Raw genomic sequence first — 25615 nt, 5'->3', positions numbered from 1 at the left:
ACCAATTCTCCACAATCTGCACTGGCTACCTATTGGTCTCCGGGCACAATTCAAGGTGTTGGTTATTACCTTTAAAGCCCTACATGGCTCAGGGCCAGGTTATCTTCAAGACCGCCTTCTACCACATAGCTCCCAGCGACTGGTAAAATCCCACAGAGTTGGCCTCCTTCAGGTCCCATCAGCTAAACAATGCCGGCTGGCGGGCCCATGGGGGAGGGCTTTCTCTGTGGCTGCCCCAGCTCTCTGGAACCAGTTACCTCCTGAGGTCCGGACCACCCCCACCCTATTCGCCTTCTGAAAAGCGGTGGAGACCTGGCTTTTCCGGCAGGCCTGGGGCCGTTGATCTTGCTGTTGCGATCTTGTGAGATCCGGCCATGAATGGGTTTTAATATTTTAATTTTTAAATGTTTATAATGTTTTTTTTTTATTAAAAAGTTTTAACAAGTATTACAACAATTTTTCCCATCCCTCCTCCCCCCCTTCCCTCCTCCACCCACCCCCCATCCCCCCTCTTCTTCCAACCCCCCTCCCCCCACCCACCCCGCCCGGACTTCCCAGAGCAAAAACAGGGTATAGCATAACAAACATAAGCTGTAGTCTCCAAACTACCTCTTGCTCTTTAACTCCCCTTTCAACTAACAAAACATAATTCAAGAAGAAAATATTAGTTTCATTCATAAGCTATTTGAAACTTTTTAGTCTGATATTTGTTTTGAATATAGTCAATCCATCTTCTCCATTCCGATATATATCTTTCATTTGAATGGTCCTTCAAATACACTGAAATTTTGGCCATCTCTGCTAAATTCACTACTTTTAGTGTCCATTCTTCAATAGTAGGCAAGTCTTCCTTCTTCCAATACTGCGCCACCAAGAGTCTGGCTGCCGTTATTAAATTTAAAATCAACTTAGTCTCTATAACAGTACAATCTGTAATTATACCTAACAAAAAGAACTGTGGAGTAAATTTTATCTTCTTTTTGATAATATTTTGGATAATCCACCATATTTTTATCCAAAATGCCTTAATTTTTTTACATGTCCACCATATATGATAATACATGGCATCATCACATTCGCATCTCCAACACTTAGGTTGCACACTTGGATACATACAGGCTAGCTTTTTAGGATCTAGATGCCATCTATAAAACATTTTATAAAAATTTTCTCTTAGGTTTTGGGCTTGCGTAAACTTTACATTTCTAACCCATATTTTTTCCCACGTTTCCATCATTATTGGCTCTTCAATATTTTGTGTCCACTTTATCATACAGTCCGTAACTAACTACATTTCTGAATCTATTTCTACCAGTGCATTATACAACCTTTTTATATGCATTTGACTTTGATCTCTAATCTATTTTACCAAATTCTCCTCATTCTGCAAAATCCCAATTTTCTGATCTTCTCTCCATCTAGCTTGCAACTGTATATATTGAAACCATGTTTGAATTATCCTTTCTTCTCGTAGTTGATTCAAAGATTTTAATTGTAGTATACCTCCTTCCTTATTTTTTTTATTAAAGAGTTTTACAAAACAAAACAAAAAACATTTTTACAAAAAAAAAATTCCCCTCTCCCTTTACCCTCTTCCCTGCCCAGACAAAATTATTAATACCCTTCTGCCATATCTTCAAATTCTCATCTTTCTTAAGTATTGGTATCATTTGAAAAAGAAACAAAAACTTAGGCAAAACATTCATTTTCACTGCTGCTATTCTTCCTAACAAGGATAATTGTAATTTTTTCCAGTTTTCCATCTCTCACTGTATTTTTTGCCACAACGGATCATAATTATGCTGAAATAATTTCACGTTTGATGTCATAATATAGACCCCTAAATACTTAACTTTTTTAACAATTTCAAATCCTGTTAGTCTTTCTAATTCATCTTTATGATTTATAGTCATATTTTTAGTTATTATCTTTGTTTTCCCTGCATTTATTTTAAATCCAGATACTTGTCCATATTGATTAATTATGTCCATTAAACCTACAACCGACTGTAATGGTTGGGTTAAAGTAACAACCAAGTCATCTGTGAATGCTCATAATCTGTAGTCATACTGCCTAATTTTAATTCCATTTATTTTATCAGACCCACGTATCTTACTTAACAGAAATTCCAAGGTCAAGATAAACAATAATGGAGACAAAGGACATCCTTGTCTTGTTCCTTTTCTATGTTAAAAGTATCTGTTAAACTACCATTAATTATTATTTGCGCTGTTTGTTTCTGATATATTGCATTAATAGATTGTGTAAAATATTATCCAAACTGCATCTTTTCTATTATTTTCAATAAGAATTGCCAGTTCAATCGATCAAATGCTTTCTCCGCATCAAGAAATATCAGCACTGCAGGGATTTGGTTCTTCTTCCCCAAATACTCCAATAAGTTAACAACTTGCCTTACATTACTCTTCATTTGTCTGCCATTTATAAAACCAGTTTGATTATTATGAATCATTTGTTGCATGAATGTCATTAACCTATTTGCTAGTATTTTAGCAAAAATCTTGTAATCTATATTTAAAAGTGATATAGACGTATACTTTTTTGGCTGAGTGTGGTCTTGCTCCTCCTTTGGAATCAGAGAAATAAAAGCTGTCCTCCAGGATGGGGGTACATCTCCTCCAGATTGTATATTAGTAAATAATTCTTTGAGTGGTCCCACCATTTCTGACTGCAAGTGTTTATAATAAGCAGCTGTCAAACCATCCGTCCCAGGAGCTTTACCCACTTTCAACTGCTTAATTGCAAACATAATCTCCTTGGAAGTTATTGGTTGATTTAAACCCTCCCTTTGCTCTTTTGTAATTGTAGGAATATTCTCTTTCTGTAAGTATCTATCTATATCTATACTTTGAATTTTATCACTAGTATACAACCTCACATAAAATTCTAAAAATGCTTTTTTAATCATATTTTGCTGATAAACCTCTTTACCTTTATACTGTGTTTATTATTCAAATATATCAAAATACCTCTCATATATGCTTTACTTGCATCCCAAACCATTTCCATAGATGTACCCTTATGCATATTTATAATGAAAAATTCTCTCATAAATTTTTTTACATTCTGTTACATTTTCCTCATATCTAAACAGATTTTCATTTAACCTCCAAGACCTCTTAGATCCCATTACATACTCTAATTCCATCCAAACTGGACTATGATCCGTTAAAACTCTTGGGCAGATCTTCGTCTTCTTCACCCTAGAAAAAAGATCATTAGCAATTAATATAAAATCAATCCCAGAGAAGGATTGATGTCTATCAGAAAAAAAGGTAAAGTCTTTTTCTTCGGGGTTCCTCTCTCACCAGATATCTCTCAACTCCATATCAAAAAACGATTTTGGCAATCTGGAACGTGTTGAGATATTCTGCAAGAGCCCCTTCTTGTCTTTTTTAGTGTCCAAAACTCCATTCCAATCGCCCAGTAAAATACATGATTTATAATCCCATTGTAATAACTTGGAATGTAAAATCTTATAAAATTTTTCCTGTTGTCAGTTCGGTGCATAGACTCCAATTAAAAGTATTTTTTCTCCTTTTATTAAAAGTTCAATTGCTATAAATCTTCCTGATCATCTGCTTCAATTAATTTGGCAATAAAATCTTTTTTTAGGTATATAACTATACCATTCTTCTTCTCGGTAGCAGATGCAACAAAATGTATACCTAACCTTGCATTTATTAAATATTTTTGATCTTTACTTCTTAATTCTTCCTGAGTAATCAAAGCTCCCTTTTGGGTCTGAGCCAACAATTCTTCCTTCTCCCCCTTTCTTGCCCCCTCTGCTTCCGTCTTCCTTCTAGCTTCTGGGGGCTGTGGCCATCCAGCCTTTAGTACATTGGTGTAAAAATCTCTTGCCTTCCACACTGAGTTAAGATGATATCTTTCTCCTGAATAGTTCACCACTAGTCCAGCTGGAACTTCCCATCTGTACTGTATCTGATGGTTTCTCAGTTCTTCCACCAGAAAGGCATAATCCCTTCTGGCTCTCAACATTTTGGGGGGGATTTCTTTCAGTATTAAAACCTCCTGCCCCTGCACTTCAAGTTTATTTTTAAAAGTGATTTGTAGGATTTCATTGCGTATTCTCCTTGTTGTAAAATAGACTACAATGTCTCTTGGTAAATGTTTCTGTCTGGCAACCCATGAATTGACATGATAAATTTTGTCAATTTGCCATTCAAGATTTGCTTTTTGATCTCCCATTATCTGTGCAAATGCTTCTGAAAAGATCTCTCTCAAATTCTCTTGCTTATTTTCTTTGAAGCCTCTTATTCTCAAAGCAAATTCCATATCTCTATATTGTATCATTATCACATCAGCCTCTGCTCTTTCCATCTTATCCTGGACCTCCACCATTTTATTTTCCAAGTTCTCATTAGACTGCTTAATTTCTTCCACTTTTTCATCTACTGCTTCAATATGGCCTGCCAGACCTTGAACTGCCATGATAATATCTTCTCTAATTTCTTGATTTCGCTTTTGAATAATCTCTTTAATTTGAACTATCTCCTCAGCAATATCTCCAATTTTATCCTCAAACACCGAAGCAATTTTTTTTTCCGTAACAGAGGCTTGTGTTTTAAGGGCTCCCTGCAACATTTCAAGTGTTAATATTGTTGGTTCCATTGGAACAGAGACCGATTGCAATTTAGACATTTGAGCTGGTGAGCTCTCAGCACTTTTAGGTACAATAGTCTTTATTTGTTTTGAAGCCATTTTTAGTTCCAGTTTGAATTTATACAGCAGCCAGAACAATAAATCCACCAAATCCAAAAATTCCCAGTCTTTAAATAATATAATAATATAATAAAAATATAATAATATAATATATAATATAATAATATAATAAAAAATATTAAATAATATTTTTTTAAAAAAAAGATCACTGCTGTAGTCTTTTTAGCCTTTAATCTTCTTTTTTTTTAAAAAAGCAGAAATCTCTAATTTTGAACAGGGGCTGCCAGCGCTAAACAAAGCTTTCCTTTTTAACTTTTGCTTTCACGCCCCATTAAAGTTCAATCACCATCTTGGTTTCACTTTCTCCCCTTAATGAGTCAGAAGGAAGTAATACACATTTGGAGTTAAAGTTCAGTACTTGCAAGTCTGATCTCTCCTGAATTTGCTCAGCCTGCTTCTGAATGATGTTTATTCCAAGCATTGTTTGCAGGGGTGGTTGCAGCGTCTTCTTCTGCTTAAAGCAGAAACGTCCCAGATCTGGAGCTCTGTCAGGCTTCCAGGGAGCTCTTACCCTTCGAGCCCCAGAATTGTTCCTGGGGCTCCTTGGAGAGCTCTACCTACCCCTGTCTGCTCTCTTCCTCCCCTTTTCCTGGGGAGAAAGTTTCCAAGCCGCTAGACAGCTGATTTGCGCTGTTCTAGCGGCTTTACGAGATTGCGGGGCTGGCACTCGCAAAAGGAGCGTCTTCGGTGCCTGCGGTGCCACCAGAAGTCCGGGTTTTTTTTAATGCATTGTAAGCTGCCCTGAGTCTCCGGAGAAAGGTGGCATATAAATTGAAATAATAATAATAATAATAATAATAATAACAACAACAACAACAACAACAACAACAACAACAACAACAACAACAACAACAGCTCTTTATTAGTAGACCAGTACAACCCAACAACCTGCTTGTCTGGCAGCATCCCTTTTATAGAGAGCTGTCAGAAGGCTTAACCAATGAGGTTTAAGTATTTTCCCGCCATTTTGGAGGACCTGAGTGAAGCCTATAGCTCACTCCTTATTTGGTACATAACATTCTGAAAGGAGAAGGGCAGCAAAACCAGAGAGTTTGACCTGTAATTTTGCTTAAGCACTTTAGAAATAAGGACATCACTAACCAGGGACAAGCCAAATGGAAGGTAATAGATACATTATAGGCATCAACAATAAGGACAGCAAATTTTATACCAATATAGTTTCACTACTAACTAAAGGCAATAGAGAAAGGGCCTTAGCCATATGAGGAAATCTCATGCTGGAACTTGACAAATTGTATATATAAAAAAAGTTTTTATAGGAACTAGCTGGACAATGTCAAAACTTTAATGCATCTGGCCTCATTTGGGGAATCAAAATACAAATGATAGTAAGAATTTCAAAGAGATGTACTGTTAACTGTTTTCTGCAGTTTCTATTACATTTAATAATAGCATAGAATTTAATGTTGCTTTGTTCTATGATCTCTGCAAAGTTGAGAATTAAACATTAAACATTACAAAGTCACATAAAGACCCTTCTTGGGAGGTCATCTCTGATTCAAACCATTTGAAGGCATGTATCACACATTATTTTCCTCCACTGACCTAGAAATAGGGTCAGGATCCTCCTGCATATCCCAGCAGAACCTGAAGGGCAGCTTTTCCATCCTCTCCTTAAAGACACGGTCAAATCTTTCACTCTGGGCAACAGTCATGTGGTTCTTCCAGTCCCCAACAATGCCTGGAAAGCAGTGGTTAAAAAAATGTCAAGAGTATTTCTATTCAATTAAACTAGAAGCTATTTGTGTCATCCTATCACCAAAATGAATGGGTGTCCATGTACAAACACACACACACACACACACACACACACACACACACACACACACACACACACAGTATACGTATATCTATATCTTTAGAGTTTCAGGAGGGGCTGTAGGGATGAAGGTCAAATGTCTTCCAGATGTGGTTTCTTGTCTCCAATTACCATGCCTGCCAGGGGTGGGTTCTACTTACCCTTACTACCGGTTCGCAACGGGATTGTTGCCAGGATAGTTTGCAAAACCTGGAACATTACACATTCCTCTGATATCAGAGGAACGTTTAGCTACCTCCCTGTCCATCAAACCGTATATACAAATCTGTATTTCTAATTTTTGGGCAAGAAGCTGATCCCCTTACCATTTTAACTAGAGCTGGACTACAGAGTGAAGGCTTGATAGAAGGGTAAAGATCTCTCGAACTAGAAGGGCTCAAGTGATTTCTCTGGCATAAGGATCTTGTTCTGGGAAGTCAGGGAACCAATGGTCTGCCAGTGAAGTTCTAAATGATCTGGAGTTCACCCTGCTGGAACCGGCCCCATGATTAATTGAAATGATTGATAGGTTTGGGTTTTTTTTAGCATTGGCTATGTCCCTGCAGGCTTAAAGGAGGCAGCTCTAAGACTGGAAGACAGTGCCCAGGGTAGAGAGCAAAGAAGATGTGTCTCCAACAGGCTAAAGTGGCCAGTATAAGATAGAACAATCTCATTCCTAAAGGATCATTAGACTGTGCAAGCAACAGACTAGACTATTAATTTTAATAGTCAGATAATATCCATGGCAAAAAAACCTCTGTCAGGATAAAAAGGAGTCCACCAATTTAACACTGGTGCAGCTAAGAAAGCCTTATGGCTGCCTCAGACTAGTGCAACATCCTGAAGAGACAGCAGAAAGAGAAGTTGTTAGAAAATGTACATACCACTCTACAAAAAGTGACTTTTAGTTGAAGGTGGCAATCCTGGCATATTCATAAACCTACCCCTAGACAGAGTATACATTTCTATGGACTTACCTTTACGAAGAAGGACCCCTTTGCTACGATCTAGAAAGGTAATATTCAGGGATGCATAGTTTGTTCTAGAATCCGCTTTCATGTTATCAAATGTAGCTTTATCCACCACATCATCCACCTCCTTTTCAGTTAGTTCTTTTCCTAAGAAGTGGCATATTTTCAGTACAGAACTTCTCAGATCCTGCAATTTGATACAGCTTTATATTAGTTCATCCATAACAATGGAGAAAAGAAGGAAAATGTTGCTGATAAATCATTTGTAGTTTTATTTTTTTTAAATGAACCGTATTCATTAAACACAGAAATCCATCCTTAGAACTGCTACTAAGGGTTTCCAAGAGACAAGTTGTTGAGAAACATTTTGGGTTCTCAATATATTAATGATTCAGACTCTTATATTCTTAGCAATCTTGACGGCAAAAGAAGCTGTTCGGTTCTCCAACCAAGCTAAATAAATGCTTTGGTCTCTTGAAAATGCACTTGAGTTGAGTCAACCTTCTTTGAGCCAAAAGAGGAGAACATTATTTATTTTATTTTACTTTATTTTATTGATTAAATTCATATCCTGCTCATGTCACCAACTGCTCACAAAAATGATTTTATTAATCTTTTTGATACCAAGATGACCATATTCTAGTTTCTCCTTCCTGTTGAAAAGGGGGCTCTTATGCTTCTTCAGAGACCTCACCATTCCTCCAGGAGTTCACCAAAATAACCAAGGTTCAGTGGTCACCTCTACTACTCCTTGCTGGAATAAGTTATTCTACACATTCCTCCCTTTCTAAAGCCTCCTATGCTTGATGGTTGTTCATATTGCATTACACATTTACACATCTTACCTTTTTCATTTCTTCATAAGAAAGGAAGAGAATATTGAAATCACCCTTATGAGTGTACCAGCCTTCTACATGGTCAAGCCATAAACTACTGGGCACTGATAGGAGAGAAATGAATTTGGCATAAATATGAGTGCAATCTTCAAAGTCACTTGGTTTAATTGTTTAGCTGGGCACTGCAATGTTCCAGCTAACAATCCATCTCAGGGATACATTCTGAATGCTTGGATTTTTTCCATTTATCCTTATGACCTGATGGGCCTACGGATCAAAGCTGAACTGGGGGCCATCTTAATAACACTGAATGCAGAGAGGAGAGAGAAGGAATGGGAGCTGTAACTAATGTGATTACATACTCTCACTTGTTAAGGGGAAAGTTTTGTCAAGATGCTGTTATATTGTGTTGTTTCTTTTGCTTTTCTTTATTTGGATTTTTGGGCAGCCTGAATTAATGTTTTATACATTTGCAAATATCAGACTTACTTCCATTAGCTCTCTTCTGTGTCCAACCCTTAAATGTTCCCCATGTGATTTCATGTTAGAGAGTGTTTATTTTTTTAGTTTTCTGATGTTTTTTTTTAAAAAAAATAAGGATAAATCTCTACTTTTTCAAATTATATTGATTTGTATTAATTTTAGATTCTGTCCATTATTCCCAACATAACCCAGTGACTCAGTGGGTTAATAATGGTCTCTGCGCCAGCGGTTCAAGCATTGTATGGTGGGGTGAGCCCCCATCATTTGCCTCAGCTTCTGCCCACCTGGCAGTTTGAAAGAATGTTCTACGATACCTAGATAAATAGGTACCACTTCGGTGGGGAGATGAGTTGGCTCTGAACCTTCCAGGTTGTGATGCCCACTTCCAAGGCATGTCCGGTGAAGAGAGGGGGTCCTTGGATGCTGCTGCAAGAAGATCTACTCATCTTTCTTTCTGTTGTAAAGCCAGCTCGCCCTTCTGTGGTGCACTTTGGGAGCATCTCCCACAACAGAGCTGGTAAATTGGCAGCCAAACTACTATTCTGTAATAGCATTGCAGTCTCCTGACTAATATAACAATGATAATAATAACAATAACAATGGCAACAATAATAATACTAACCCCTGATTTTAAATCCAACAAATTATTCCCCTCCATTTTTCTCTATATTAAATGGATCCTTGTATTTCTTCTCACTCTTCCTTAACAAGCTGCTTTCTCTTGCCTCTCCCATCCACTTTTGCATCATGAGTTATTTAAGGAATCCTGCATTCTTCTCCACTCATCCATCCCATTATAAACTGTTTGCATATAGTTTATGGAAATAATTGAATGAGGATTGAAAATAACTATTCTTATCTTATTTTAAGGAGGGGAGGTGGATTGTTTGCCACTTGCAGGAAGTGGATTGAATTCATATCTCTTGTCCAAAAGAAAAACTAACTTGATTGTGATTAAGTTCTTACCTTTGCCAGCCAAAAACTTCTCCAAGTAAGCATCAAACTCTTCTGTTGTTTCCATCATGGTTAGAATTTTGTAAAAATGATAGCTAGAAACCAAGACATCCTTTGGATTTCTAAACACATAAATAATCTGTAGGAAGAAGAAAGTATCTAGTCAAAAATGAACCTCAGAGACTCCAGTTAGAGTGAATACAGCAGGAAAAAAGTGGGATTGGTTGAAAAACCTTGAGGCTTGATGGACCTTAGGGGACTTTCTGGAGGGCAGAACTCCATTTGTACTTTATTTCACAATATGTTAACTTCCCATGGATAAAAATATATCTACAATCTCTCTCTCTCCTCCCTCCCTCTCCCTCTCCACCTCTCCCCCTCCACCTCTCCCCTCTCTCATCTATCTATCTATATCTATCTGTCTGTGTGTCTGTCTGTCTGTCTGTCTGTCTGTCTGTCTGTCTGTCTGTCTATCCCAGTTGTCTAGCTGTACATCTTACATGGTGACTTTGGGTGACTTTTAATTATTTATTAATTAAATAAAATACATAAAAACCATTAAGAACCTCAATTTAAATTTAAATTTAAAAAGAAGACAAAAAACAAACAAACCCAGAATGGCAGCAAAGCATACAGAGAGTACATCAATTAACTCTCATACAATCACCTTTGAAGCTACTCTTTATCATATAACCTCGAAGCTCATTAGCAAAACCATTTGGAGGATCTTCCAGAAGGCCAGCAAGGTTGGAACCAGCCTCACTTTAGAGGGAATAGGGCAGGGGCTATGGCAAAAAAGGGTCTGCCTAGGTCATCCCTAAAACTCCCCAGCTGACAGGTTCCTAACATGCCTTTCCTACTGGACTTGATGGAATGGGTAGATGTAAGTGAGGACAGAAGTCCTTCAAATGACCTGTTTCCAATTCCTGAAGGGCTTTAAAGTTCATACCTAGGAAATTTAAACCAGAACAAGAATCAAAGAGATAGCCAATGTAGTTTCCAAAGCAGAAGTGCAATGAATGCAGTTCTTGGAGAACACACAAATGCCTACCTTGCTACATTTTGCACCCACTGAAGTTTCTGAATACTTTAAGGGCTGTTGTAAAAAACAGCTCTGCATTAAAGCTATTACAGTCCTCCATCCAGGAGGGCATGAGAGACTGAGAGTAGCAATTGTAAAAAGGATTTTTTTTTTTTTGCTTTAATTTATATGCCGCCCTTCTCCGAAGACTCAGAGCGGCTTACAATGCGTAAGCCATACAATTTTATGGCTAAAGGTAGGATTCCTCAACTTGGCATCCTCTAGATATGTTAAAATAAAAACTTACTATGCTGCACAAAAAGTTCCAATCCATCTGGAAGTGTCATTTTGGAAAAAGTAACATGAAGGATTAAATATCTGTATGGATCTTCAGTTTGGTTCTATTTCAGCCAAGCATTTTACTCAGCCTGCAAATCACCAAACACATTGGAACATGCAAACTTCATTGCATTTATTTCTCAATAAAACATTCAGATGCAGAGGTAAAAAAAAAAAAAGAAGAAGAAGTTAGACAGCTCCCCACTCCACCCCACAAGTTACCAAAATATGTCCTACCTTTGCTCTTTTATTTTGTAATCCTTTGGGTGCCAAATAGTAATGCAGATGGGAACAAATGACACGAGGTGATGGGCGACTAGGTAAATCTTCATTAATATTATACTCTAGCCATGGTGCCCTCTTAAACAGGGTAATATTTTCAGTTCCATCTCGATGACCTTCATAAAGAATCAAGCTCACAATGTTCTGAGTCCACACTGTGCCTGTAAATAAGAAATAATTAAATTAAGTCATCCAGGGCCATCATTATTTGGAGAATGTTCAACACATAAAAAACAAGAAAAAAATCAAGCAATCGGTCTACTAATTGGAGAAGATGGCAAAGAAGAAATGGGAAGTAAAGAGAAAGTGTGACGTCTGATTTGGCATCGCGGCAAGACAGTGGGGGAATTAGCGGGCTCCAATGAGCCCTGCGAAAACCCTAGCTGACGAATCACCACCAATGGGTCTTTGGACCAGAACCGTCCTGCAGGAATGGGGAAGAAAGAGAGGCACCTCGGATGACCAAGAGGAACAGGCAAGTTCCTTGAAGGTCAGAGGGAACTATCTGTCACTCGGCAATGGGGGGCGGCAGCCATGGCGGCTGCCACAAAGCTGGGACAACCGGTTCAAGTATTGAGCAGGAGGCAAGCGGAACAGAATGGAGTTTTTCGAAGCCGGGTGAGTGACAGCCAACCCAGGCTTGTAATAACATCAAGGGAAACATCTTTTAACTACAAGACTCCTAGCAATAAAATAGCGGCTAAGGAGCAAAGAAGATTTTGAAATGTAACTTTAAAGAGACAAAAACCAGACAGAAAATTGACTTTTGAATAAAACTAATTGGAAACCTTAAACATTGAGATTCAAAGGATTGGAAAGAGTTTAAATTTGGACTGGACTTTAAAAAAAAGATTTGATACTTTTAAAACTAAAAAGAAAAAGACAAACCAAGTAAGATTGTTATGTAACTGAAACAAAATGGATACTTGTTAAACAATTGGAAATTGTGGATTGCAGAGAGATACCTTCTGGACTAAAAATGAACATTGCAACTTGGTTTTTGTTTTGGAAAATCATGAACTTTACAGATAACAACCGTGAGAATTTGTGGAGGATGATTTCTTTGCTGCAGGCAGCTTGACTTTGGGGAAAAAAAGAAAGAAAAGGGGAACCACAATGGAACTCTTATAATTGGGATGACATCAACTTAAAAAGAATAAAGTGGCACAGGAATTAGAGAAGGAATAAATTGATGTATTTGACTTGGAATAGAAATAAGAAAAATAATTAAAATGCTACATGGAGAATAAAATTTGAGGACATTGAAGCTAAAATGAAGTATACGCAAGCAGACAAGAACATGAAGAAACAAGACATAATGGCTGGAAATAAAGAAGAGACAATGTGATTAAATATGAATAAGTAATGTACAGGTGGATAGTAATAATAAAAAGGAGGTTTTTAGAGACTATATTGTGAAAAAAACAATAGTTATAAAGATGATCACACTGGGATTAACAATGAAAGAATTGGGGAACATGCAGTAAAATAGAAAAGTCCAGGACTTTGATTTATAAAATAACTATATTGAGATTAATAATGGTTAACAGAAATATGAGAAGAATAAGTTACAGATACTTAAAATTGAAATATGGATGGAAGCTATAATATATGAGAAATAGACTATGTTAAAAGAAAATATATCAATGGACATAATGAATAAATTTTTGTTAAGATGCTACATGGTATTACTTGAGAATAATTGATGACTATAAAAACTGGGATATTGTTTAAATACCTATAATAATTGCAATAATTTGAATATTTTCAATAACTTTAATATTTTAATATTTTTAATATTTTTGATAATATCCTTAAACTAGTTTTTATATAAATGGTATGGTTAAAGAGATAGAATTGTGGGAAATAATTGGAAAACTGTATTGTAGTTTTATTTGAATTAAGAACTATGTTTCATTGTTGAATTGCTATATTTTTGGGATTAGAGATAGGATCTAAATTTGGTGAAGTAATAAGGAAATAAAGATGTATTGAGCATTATACGAAGTAATAATAAATGTGGGGAAGTTTTAGAAAGGAAAATAAGATTTTGAAATATAAACATATTTGACCTGTATTGTTAATAGTGAGGATTTAGGCTAAGAATTGTGAAATGTATTATGAGGTATTAATTGAATTGAGATTTAAAATGAATTAATAGAAGGGTAATTGTTTTGATTAAATAAATAAGAGTAAACTCTTTACAAGATGGTAATAGGGGAGATAGGTGATTTAAGATTAAATATTGTTAATAGTGAAGATTTAGGGTAAGAATTGTGTAATGTATTATGAGGTATTAACTGAATTAAGATTTAAGGGGGGTTAATAGAAGGGTAATTGTTTTGATTAAGTAAATTTGATTTAATTCTTTTAAGATGGTACTAGTTGAGATAGGTAATTTAAGATTAAGAAATAAGTGTTATGGCAAAATAGAATATACAAAATTTTGTTAAAGATGGAAAAAAATTGTATAAATTGATGACCGGATCAGGCTCTGTTCCGAAAAGATGTAATTTGTGTGTTGGAAAAAAATAAAAATAAAAAAACTTTTTGCAAAAAAAAGAGAGAGAGAGAGAGAGAAAGCAGAACTGCTTAATTCATACTTCACATCTATCTTCATACAAAAAAAGGAAAATCCATAGAGGAGGTGGTGTTGCTATCTTCTACAAAAAGTCCCTACATCTAAAAAATATTCAAGTTACACGCGAACTTGCTCTTCCTGAGACCATCGTCTGCGACCTGTCCTTAAATACCACACTTCGATTCTTACTTTGTTACAGAGCCCCAGATTACGACATCAAACATGCGAACAAGTTAACTTCACTACTAACCTGGGCAGCCTCCTGCCCACACCCAATAATTTTTCTTAGTGACCTTAATTTACCACTTATTAATTGGACCCTAAATGAATGTACAACTGAACCTATTCAGAACCTATACTGTAACTAATCTGGGACTTGATCAACTAGTAACTAACAACACTAGACTCAACAACTGCCTTGATCTCATCTTCTGCAACAGTTTAAATTCTATTTATGGACTACAAATAAAAGAACTATTCTCCAATAGCGACCACAGCATGATTGACTTTTGTCTCAACTTACGTCCTCTCAAAAATCATAATGATGGGATTCCCAGTTATAACTTGAAAAAAGCCAATTATGATCTCATAGACAATGAACTCTCGTATCTTGATTGGCAAAATCTATTCTCTGGCTGTAATACTGCTGACGACCATTACAACATTTTCTTGCACGAACTCAAAAGAATCATTAAACTTTACGTACCACTAATACCTCACAAAACCAGAAAAAATAAACTACCAATAACAATAAGGAAATTACAATCCAGTGAGTGATCTTGAGATAGGGGATATAGTTACCAAGCTCTTGTCATGGTCAGATCACTCTCTCCTTCGTCTCGACCTTCAAACTGCTGCACCCCGCCACAGGGAGGTGGAGCCGGTGAGATGGTTCCACCCCAGGCGCCTGATGGAACCTGACAGGTTCCAGATGGAGCTTGGGCCATTTCCTGAGGCTCTGGCACACGCCTCGACTGGAGACCTAGTGGCCGCCTGGGATAGGGCGGCCACTGGAGCTCTGGATCGGGTTGTGCCTTTGTGGCCTCTGACCCGGCGCTGATCTCATTTGGCTCCTTGATTCACTGAGGAGCTGAGGGAGTTGAAGTGCCGGAAAAGATGCCTAGAGAGTAGATGGAGGGCCAGTCTTTCAGAATCTGACCGGACACTGGTAAGATCTCATATTAGGAATTACCTAGTGGCGATAAAAGCAGCGAAATGTAGCTATTTTGCTGCTCTTATTGCATCATCAGAGAACCACCCGGCCGCCCTGTTTAGGGTGACCCACTCCCTGCTCCACCAGGAAGTGCAGGAGGACCCCTTGGAGGGTAGAGCCGAGGATTTTGTTTAGTATCTGTATGACAAAATCACTCAGATCTGGGAAGATTTGGACTCCGACTGGATAGTCTCAGGGGGAGGGACTGGGGCAAGTCTTGAGAATGTTATCTGGGATGAGTTTGATCCTGTGACCCCTGAGGACGTGGACAGGATTCTGGGTAGGCTGAACGCGACCACTTGTTTATTGGACCCGTGTCCCTCCTGTTTAGTGCTGGCTTCCCGGGAGGTGACGCGAGGCTGGCTCCAGGGGGTTATAAATGCTTCGTTGGGTGAGGGTGACTTCCCCGCCACCTTGAAAGAGGCGGTGGTGCGGCCTCTCCTCAAGAAGCCTTCCCTGGACCCAGCAGTGTTGGCTAACTATCGTCCGATCTCCAACCTTTGTTTTGTGGCGAAGGTTGTTGAGAGTGTGGTTGCGCAGCAGCTCCCCCAGTACCTGGATGAAACGACGTATCTGGATCCGTTCCAGTCAGGCTTCAGGCCTGGGTACAGCACGGAAACGGCATTGGTCACGTTGGTCGATGATCTCTGGAGGGCTCGGGGCAGGGGTTGCTCCTCTGTCCTGGTCCTATTAGATCTCTCAGCGGCTTTTGATACCATCAACCATGGTATCATGCTGCACCGGTTGGAAGAGTTAGGGGTGGGGGGGGCACTATACTATGGTGGTTCTCCTCCTTTCTCTCTGACCGGTTGCAGTCAGTGTTGGCAGGGGGGCAGAGGTCGACCCCGAGGCCCCTCATATGTGGGTTGCCACAAGGGTCGGTCCTCTCGCCCCTTTTGTTCAACATTTATGTAAAGCCACTGGGTGAGATCATCCGTGGTTTCCACCAGTAAGCTGATGACACCCAGCTGTACATCTCCACCCCGGACCACCCCAACGATGCCCTTGAAGTGATGTCCCGGTGTCTGGAGGCCGTGCGGATCTGGATAGGGAGGAACAGACTCAGGCTCAACCCATCCAAGACCGAGTGGCTGTGGTTTCCGACGTCCCGATATAGTCAGTTGACGCCATTGCTGACTATTGGGGGCGAATCGCTGGCCCCCACGGAGAGGGCTTGCAACTTGGGCGTCCTCCTGGATTCACGGCTGTCTTTAGAAGAGCACTTGACGGCCGTGACCAGGAGGATTTTTCATCAGGTTCACCTGATTCGCCAGTTGCGTCCCTTTCTGGATCAGGACTTCCTACATACAGTCACTCATGCCCCCGCCTGGACTATTGTAACACTCTCTACATGGGGCTCCCCTTGAGGAACACCTGGAGGCTCCAACTGGTGCAGAGTGTGGCCGCGCAGGTGGTTATGGGAGCAACATGGCGCTCCCGTGTGACACCTCTCCTGCACGAGCTGCACTGGCTCCCGGTGGTCTTCCGGATGCGCTTCAAGGTTTTGGTCACCACCTTTAGAGCACTCCATGGCTTAGGACCTGGTTATTTACAGGACCGCCTACTACCACAAACAGCCTCCCACCGGCCGGTACGCTCTCATAGAGAGGGGCTCCTCCGGGTGCCGTCAGCCAAGCAGTGTCGACTGGTGGCCCCCAGGGGGAGGGCCTTCTCTGTGGGGGCACCCACTATCTGGAACAAGCTCCCCCCAGAGATACGGAGGATCCCGGATCTGCGCACTTTCCACCGTGCTCTTAAGACCCTCCTATTCCAGCAAGCCGGCCTGGCCTAATTTTCTCCCCTTTCTTTTAAATTTTTAAATTGAAATTTTAATTTGTTTTAAATTATTGGGATTTTTAATTGTCTTGGGCTAAATTATTTAATTTGGTTTTAATTATGTTTCTAACTTTTGTATTTATGTATTTTATTTTGTGCCTGTTCACTGCCCTGAGTCCTTCGGGAGTAGGGCGGTATATAAATTTAATAAAACAAACAAAACAAAACAAACAAAACAAAAAAATCTCTTTGGCGAATAAACAAAACAAACTACGTAGCTAACTTCAAAAGCCGCTACAAAATCTTATGCCAACAAATAAAGATTGAATGCACCAATTATCACATCAAGCAAGAAGAAAACCTTATAAACACAAAATCCACCCATGCCTTCTATAATTTTGTAAACAAGAAACTTAAAGACTCGATATACATTCCACCCCTAAAAGGACCAAACAATGAAGATTGTATTGATGAAACCATTAAAGTCAATCTCTTTAAGACGTTCTTCAGCTCAGTCTTTGTAAACAGCAACAACACATACCCAATTTTTTCCAGTCATACTACAGACAGTTACAATGATTATGGTGATCTTATACATATTGATTTTACAGAAGACAATGTTGAAAAGGCACTACACAATCTAAAACCATCTCTATCTATTTGACCTGATGGACTATGTGCATACTTCTTAAAAAAGCTTTCCACTGCAATTGCAGAACCTCTAAGCATAATTTTTGAAAAATCTTTCAGTATCAGCACCTTGCCCTACCAATGGTCACAGCCAGGGTCATCCCTATCTTCAAAAAGGGAGACCTTAGCCTAGTTGAAAATTACAGACCAATCTCTTTATGTTGCGTCACCTGCAAAGTCATGGAATCAATCATTAACCAATCTATTACCCTACACCTAGAGACAAACAACCTACTTTCTAACAAACAATTCGGTTTCAGAAAAAAATTATCCTGTAATCTACAACTACTACATTGCAAAAACATATGGATTACACATCTCGATCAGGGCAAAACAATAGATGCAGTTTACATAGACTTCTGTAAAGCTTTTAATTCAGTGGTATATGACAAATTACTTCTAAAACTAAAATCCTATGGCATTTCTGGACTCCTACATAAATAGATAGCTGCCTTCCTGTCAAACAGATAATTAGCGGTCAAAATAGAAAGCGCTCTATCAAATCCTGTACATGTTAATAGCGGCAGTATCTTAGGTCCAATACTCTTCATACTTTACATAAATGATCTTGGTGATCATATTAAAAGCAACTGTGTTCTCTTCGCTGATGATGATGTTAAACTATTCAACACCACTGACAATGCAACTACCCTTCAAAAAGACCTTGACTATGTGTCAGATTGGTCTAACAAGTGGCAACTTCAAATATCAAGCAACAAATACTCTGTCTTGCACATTGGCAAAAAAAAATCAAAACATAAAATACAAATTAGATGGACATGACCTTGTAGATGACCATCACTCTGTCAAGGACCTTGGAGTATTCATTTCTAAAGATCCAAGTGCCCGAGCCCACTGTAACAACATTGCCAAAAAGGCATTAACAATTGTTAACCTAATCTTGTGTAGCTTCTTCTCTGGTAATGTTGTACTACTAACTAGAGCATACAAAACATTTAGTAGACCAATTCTCGAATACAGCTCATCTGTCTGGAACCCACACTCCATATCGGACATAAATACAATCGAGAGAGTCCAGAGATATTTTACAAGAAGAGTCCTCCATTCCTCTAACTGCAATAAAATACCTTATGCCACCAGACTTCAAATTTTGGGTTTAGACAACTTGGAACTACTCTGACTTCAGTCTGACCTAAGCATAGTACATAAAATTATCTGCCACAATGTACTTCCTGTCAATGACTACGTCAGTTTCAACCACAGCAATACACGAGCAAATAATAGATACAAACTCAATGTAAATCGTTCCAAACTCAATTGCAGAAAATATGACTCCAGTAAGAGAGTGGTCAATGCCTGGAATGCACTACCTGACTCTGTAGTTTCTTCCCCAAAGCCCCAAAACTTTAACTTTAAACTGTCTACTGTTGACCTCACCCAGTGGTGGGTTGCTCCCGGTTCGCACCGGTTCTTGAGAACCGGTAGTAAAACTCTCTCATCGTTCGGAGAACCAGTAGTAATTCCTGGCTGGCCACGCCCCCAAACCGGTTCCCCGCCTTCCATGTTCATCACCGCCATGTTCTTTGCACATGCACATCCTATTGCCTTGCAAGTCCAATGGAATGTGCATGCGCAAAGAACATGGCGACAACAGCAGATGCTTTTTGGCAGCCTGCGGAGAAAGTCGCTGGCAAAAAAGCCTTTTTGAAGGCTTTCTGGCCAGCCACTTTCCAGCAGTGGCAGCTGGCTGGGGGCTGCCAAAAACTCGGGTTAGCTTGCCTTCCTGTCTCTGGACCAGCTGCCATGGAAGGTAAGCAGCCAAAAAAAGAAGCGGTGGTGGGGGAGGAAGGTAAGCAAGAGGGCCTGGCCACGGGGATCATCGGGAAGGCAGGCAAGCATGTCAGGGCCACTCGGCTAGCTAGCTCCCTTCCCCATGGCCCTACCATGCTTGCCTGCTTTGCAGCCCAGCCAGTGGGTGGGCGGGCAGCCCTTCAGGGAGACGGAGCCGCTGTGCTGGAGGTGAGAGGGGCAGGAGCAGTGGCAGTGCTGGGGGAGGGTGGCTGGATGTCTCTCTCTCTCTCTCTCTCTCTCTCTCTCTCTCTCTCTCACTCACACACACACGCCCTGCCCTGTTGCCTCCACTGCCGCTTCTTTTGCACTGGCTTCTCGCCTCTCTCAAAGTTGATCGTGAAGAGCTGGAAGACGTTTCCTTAGATCTCCCCCAAGTCATTGTGCAACGTCAGAGATCTAAGCAAATGTCTTCCAGCTCTTCACGATCAACTTTAAGAAAGGTGAGAAGCCAATGCAAAAGAAGCAGCAGTGGAGGTGACAAGGCAGGGCATGTGTGTGTGTGTGTGTGTGTGTGTGTGTGTGTTTATCCCTTAGCAAGGACTTGGAGGCAGTCCCGCTGAAGGAAAGAGGAGGCGGTGAAGCCCTGGCTGTGCCCCGGGAGAGGACCGCAGAAGGACAAACACACACACACACACACACACACACAAACCCCTGTTGGCTCCGCTGCCGCTTCTTTTGCATTGGCTTCTTGCCTCTCTTAAAGTTGATTGTGAAGAGCTGGAAGACTTTCCTTAGATCTCTGATGCTCCAACAATGACTTGGGGAGGAAACGGTGCCTGGTTCCACTTCCGGGACAGGAGAGGCGAGGAGCAGCAGCTGCTGCAATGTTGGAGGCTCTTGGAAATGTTGGGGGGGGGGAAGGCAAGTGGGAAATGAATCTCTTCTTGGTCTTGGGGGAGAAGTTTGTCAAAATTCCACCCTTTTTTTTACGTGCATCCACGTTAAGGGGGCTTTGTCCCTCTCTCCCCCTTTAGTCACTTCCGCACTCTTCATCCGACCCGTTACTCAGAGACCGAAGCCCTGATTGGAGGAGTTTGTGGTTTGATGAGGCAATTAAAAGAAAGGCTGTTTTTCTAGACATGAAGCGTCTCCCCCCCCCCTCATTTTCCTGTTTGGGCTGCTAGGCAGGCAGGCTTTTATTTTATCAGCCCAAGGGTCAGGGGAAGGTACACAGGAAATCGCTCTGTCTCTGCAGCATTGGTCATATGACTGAGTGGGCGTGGCCAACTTGATGTCACTCACAGCAAGGTGCCGCCCCATCTTGCCGTGAGTGACTTTGAGTTGGCCACGCCCACTCAGTCACATGACCACCAAGCCACACCCACCAAATAAGCCACACCCATAGAACCAGTAGTAAAAAAAATTGGAACCCACCCCTGACCTCACCCCATTCCTAACAGGTCTGTAAGGGGTGTGCATAAGTGCACCAGCGTGCGTACCGTCCCTGTCCTAATATTCCTTTTTACTTACTCTTTTAATGTATTCAAATTATGTTTATACTTTTACCTGTTATCTTATATATGCTTGACAAATAAACTTATGATTATGATTATGACTATTGAAGGAACTGGCAGACATAATTTCAGAACCATTGAAACATATCTTTCAAAGTTCTTGGATCAGCGGCGAAAAACCTGGCGACTGGAAAAGAGCTGGTGTGGCCCCTATCTTCCAAAAAGGAAAAAAGAAAAACAGATTCAGGAAATTTGAGACCAATCAGCCTGACATCAATACTTGGGAAGATCTTGGAAAAGATAATCAAGTAACAAATCTGTGAACAACCTAGAAGCAAACAGGGTTATAACCAGAAGCCAAAATGGGTTCATTGAAAACAGATCATGCCAAATAAATCTTATTTCATTCTTCAACAAAGTGACCAAATTAGTAGATGAGCTAAATGCTGTGAACATAGTACACTTAGATTTCAGAAAAGCATTTGATAAACTCAATCACAACTTACTTCTTGGCAAGCTAATAAAATGTGGGATAGATAGCACTACCACTAGGTGGGTTTAGAACTGACTGACAAACTGTACTCAACATGTAGTCCTCAACAGAACTACATCCACGTGGAGGGAAGTAACCAGTGGGGTAGCCCAAGGTTCCAGTACTCTTCAATATCTTCATAAATGATATAGATGATTTTCCAAAGCACAAAGGACATCATAGAGAAAGAATTTAAGGAGATTTTGAAAAAAATGGAAAATACTATACAAGGGATGATGAGTGAAGATGAAGGTGCCCAGAAAAGGGAAAAGCTAACAGAAGAAATGGAGGAAAAGATTGAACCAAAGAACCAGCGAACAAAAGAAGACAAGGAGGAGATAATAATAAAAATAACAGTGATTGGTGAATTAAATCAGGGGGGAAATATTTTAAGAGAGTTGAAAAGTGAATTGGAGAAAGGGAGATAGGGGCCTGGGTAGATATTTTGGAAACTAGGCAGTGGAAGAAGGTAGAAATGTGAGAAATACTTAGACTGAATATCCAAGAAGTAGATGCAAACAGTGATCAAGATCCAAGAGAGGAATATGGGAGGCAAGTCAAAAAAAGCATAGCAACCAAAGTATTGAAGCGGACAAGAGACGATGGATAGAAAGGAAAGAATTTCTCTTTTTTGTTGTTGTTCTGATTTGCTTTTCTTCTTTCTCTCCCTTCTTTTTTAGAACCATGGCACGATTAGATGTTAGACAGGATAGAAAGAAAATGTATTTTAATAAAAGGGTGACAAGTTAGAATAGAGATAGAAATAAGAGAAAGGGGGAATATTAGTGTATACATTTTTACATAATAAAATAAAAGCAATAACAAGAGGGAACCTTAGAAAATGAATAGCGGTATTAATATGTATGATTAAATAATATGATGAATGGCGTTAGAGCAATATATTAAAACATGGAATAACTAAATAATGATACACTATAATTTAATATAAATGTGTATTATTATTAGAAATATACATTTTGGTTGAATGTAAAAACTATGATCAATTTTACCAGTTCCATTTGTATTAGAATGCATGACACCCAGGTGCCACACTGTTCATGCATTGATATGTATATGTAAAATAAAATATAAAGCTCGAAAGAAAACAAAAAAAAAAAGATCCAAAAAGATCTTGACAGATTTAAATACCGGGCCTTATCTAACAAAATGAAATTCAACATTGATGAAAGTAAGATATTTCACTTAGGCAAGAAAAACCAACCACATAACTACAGACTAGGTGAAACATGGCTTAATCCCAGTAACTATGAGAGGGATCTTGGAGTCCTAGAGGAAAATAATTTAAATATGAGTCAACAATGTGTGGCAACAGCAAAATACCAATGCGATTCTAGGCTGCATTAACAGAGGGATAGAATCAAGATCAAGTGAAGTTGTAGTACCACTTTACAAAGCCTTAATAAAACCACACTTGGAATACTGCATCCAGTTCTGGTCACCACAATATAAAAAAGATGTTGAGTCTCTGGAAAGAGTATAGAAAAGAACGGCACACATGGTTAGGGAGCTGTAGGCTAGAACATACCAAGAACAGCTACAGGAATTGGGTATGTCTAGTCTAATGAAAAAGAGGACTAGGGGTGACATGATACCACTGTTCCAATATTTGAGGGACTTCTACAAAGATGAGGGGGTCAAACCACTTTCCAAAGCACCCAAAGGCAAGACAAGAAACAATGGATGGAAACTAATCAAGGAGAGAAGCAACCTAGAACTAAGGGGAAAGTTCCTGACAGTGAGAGCAATCAACCAATGGAATAGTTGCCTTCAAAAATTGTGGAGGCTTTTAAGAAGTAACTAGAGGCAGCCATTTCTCTCAAATGGTATAGGGTCTCCTGCTTAAGCAGGGGGTGGTCTAGAAGATCTCTGAGGTCCCTTCGAACTCTATTATTCTGTGTTCTAACTTAGTCAACCTTCCTATAGTAAACATTTCAGAGATGCATAAAGGCAACTGCTTCTTATAAACTATTTGATGGAAATATGAGAGAAAGTCAGCTTTCTAAAGTAAAATTAAAATGATCAAAATATAGTTTTACAGCTTTATTTTACCTGCATTTTATCTTCTATGCCAAGCGTTAAAATCTGTTTATAGCTTGATACAGTTGCAGCAACCAAAGTACTGAAAAACTGAATAAAAGCACTGGATACAAAACCAACTCTTCCTTGGAAGACATCTTTGAATTTACCTGATTTAGGATATGTGATTATAAATGTATCATCATCTCGGATTTCAAAACTTTCCAGTGAATCTATTTTTTCAGGTGAGGACAGCACTGGTAGAAAATAACATCCTTTGTGTAGATATGGGTCCTTCCCTGATGGCTCCATTGCCTCACCTGTTGATATAATAGAGAAATTGAAAATAGTTCCTGTATTGATAGTCAAAATCCTGATTCTTGGCAACATGAAGAAAAACACAGTCAATTATTTTATCTAATTATTTAGTTAATTAGTGTCATGAGCTCAATTTTCACCCACGAAGGTTTCCATTGCAAAGAGTAAATTTGCTACTCTTCTTGCCATCTAAAAGTTCTATGGAGAAGAGAAATTTTGAATCACAGTACTAAGAACATACTAGTTGCAATTCTTTTCTTACCTTACTTTGAGTTCAACAGACTCTTATATAATGTCTGGCAGTCAGTCACGTCATGTCTAAAGGCCAACTTTATTTACAGTACTTTTTGAATGTTTTTCTATTCCTGTTCTTCAAATGTTTAAGGAAAACATTTGGTCTTTAGTCAAACATTGTATCAGCACTGAATCAACATTTTTAAAAAAGAGCTAAAGAACATGGTAGAACATGATTAAGTAATAACCTAAATAACAAGAATGGCAGAGATGGAGGAAACCTTTGCTATTTTACTAAGAAAAGCATTACTTGAAAACCATGATAGATGACAGAGATCTATATCTGTGATGGCACGTGTGCCTGAGGTTGCATGCAGAGCCATCTTTCCCGGCACACGAGCTGTCACCCAATTCACCTGCAGCGGCACATGCGCAAGTGCCCCAGCTGGTGTTTCGGCCTCCGGTGCACATGCGTGCAATTCAGGGGACCTAGCTGGTCTTCGGGGCGCTCCTATGCATGCACGCACATTTGCACATGCGCACGAGAGTACTGGCACACAGTGCCTTCATGCATACATGGTGTTTGTGCATGTGCATTGCACATGTGAAAACCGTGCACGTGTGCAGATGGTGTGATTGGGCATGTAGCACACGGGGGACCTTGCGCGCATGGTCAGATGGTGTGATTGCACACGCAGCATCCAGTGATGGAGCTGCACAAGGGGAGGAGCCACATGTTAGCACAGATAGCACATGCACATGCAAAGCACGTGAAGCACATAGCTGTTCGGCACTTGGTGCCACTACTGGTCTACGTCTAAGAGGCCCATCTGGGGATGACAATGGGATATAGAAAATTTCCTGGGGTTGGATGTGAGCTCCATTTAGTGGTTTGATAGCCCCTCCTGCAAGCTCTCACAAGAGGGGCTGTTGTCATTTCCCTAATTCTGCAACTTTCCCTGGAGCTGTGGCTGGGTTTTCTTTCTCCTTTTTTCGGTGCTTTGGAAGGGCATTCCTTGACCATGTGCCCAGATTCTCCACAATAAAAGCAGAGAGCCAAATTTCTGGATCTCTACCTATCTTCTGTGGTTGGGAATTACATAGGCTCTTCTCTTCTCTGATCAATGCAAGGGAGCCAAGAATTAGGGATGGAAGCAAAGTAACTGGCAGCTTGGGATGATTGGATTGATTGCAATCCAGTCATTTAGACCATGCCTGAATTGAGCTAATTGGGATGGCTGATTCCAACCTAAGTCTTCTGCAACCAATCTGAATTCTTCAATCTAGATCTTTACTCTCCGACTGCCTTGCTGAAATTCTTGAATTCTGTGTGTGGTTGTGTCTTCTTGTGTATGAACTCTGAAGTGTTCTCTGAAGTTTGCAATAAAAACGTTGATAGTGATATATGCTTTGGTTGTTACATTCAGTTATAGGAAGTGCCCATCCAGCTGCTGAAGTTGTGAAGACCGGAGCAGAAAGGACACTATTGATCAATCTAT

General features: G+C 39.7%; 1 protein-coding gene across 5 annotated transcripts in view; it reads right to left on the bottom strand.

Moving 5' to 3' along the window:
• The window catches only part of LOC139308859 (amine sulfotransferase-like), a 37402-nt gene extending 13241 nt beyond the window's left edge, over positions 1 to 24161 (bottom strand). Inside the window, exons 1-8 of one of the 5 annotated variants that reach the window (XM_070932788.1) lie at positions 24145 to 24161; positions 23735 to 23884; positions 11425 to 11630; positions 9840 to 9966; positions 8400 to 8494; positions 7561 to 7741; positions 6331 to 6466; positions 542 to 3224 (exon numbers count right to left, since the gene is read on the bottom strand). In XM_070932788.1, coding sequence (XP_070788889.1) covers positions 3041 to 3224; positions 6331 to 6466; positions 7561 to 7741; positions 8400 to 8494; positions 9840 to 9966; positions 11425 to 11630; positions 23735 to 23876 — 1071 coding nt within the window. In that variant the 5' untranslated portion in view covers positions 23877 to 23884; positions 24145 to 24161 and the 3' untranslated portion in view covers positions 542 to 3040. The other 4 variants (XM_070932786.1, XM_070932787.1, XM_070932785.1 and 1 more) reach the window with 4 other exon arrangements.
• Between the last annotated feature and the right edge of the window lie 1454 nt (positions 24162 to 25615).

The sequence above is a fragment of the Pituophis catenifer genome, unplaced genomic scaffold (assembly GCF_029215685.1).
Source record: "Pituophis catenifer annectens isolate HBS135680 unplaced genomic scaffold, rPitCat1.0.hap2 SCAF_1, whole genome shotgun sequence".
NCBI lineage: Eukaryota > Metazoa > Chordata > Lepidosauria > Squamata > Colubridae > Pituophis > Pituophis catenifer.
Note: the sequence above shows the minus strand (reverse complement) of the source record. Positions and strands in the feature narration are given on the sequence as shown.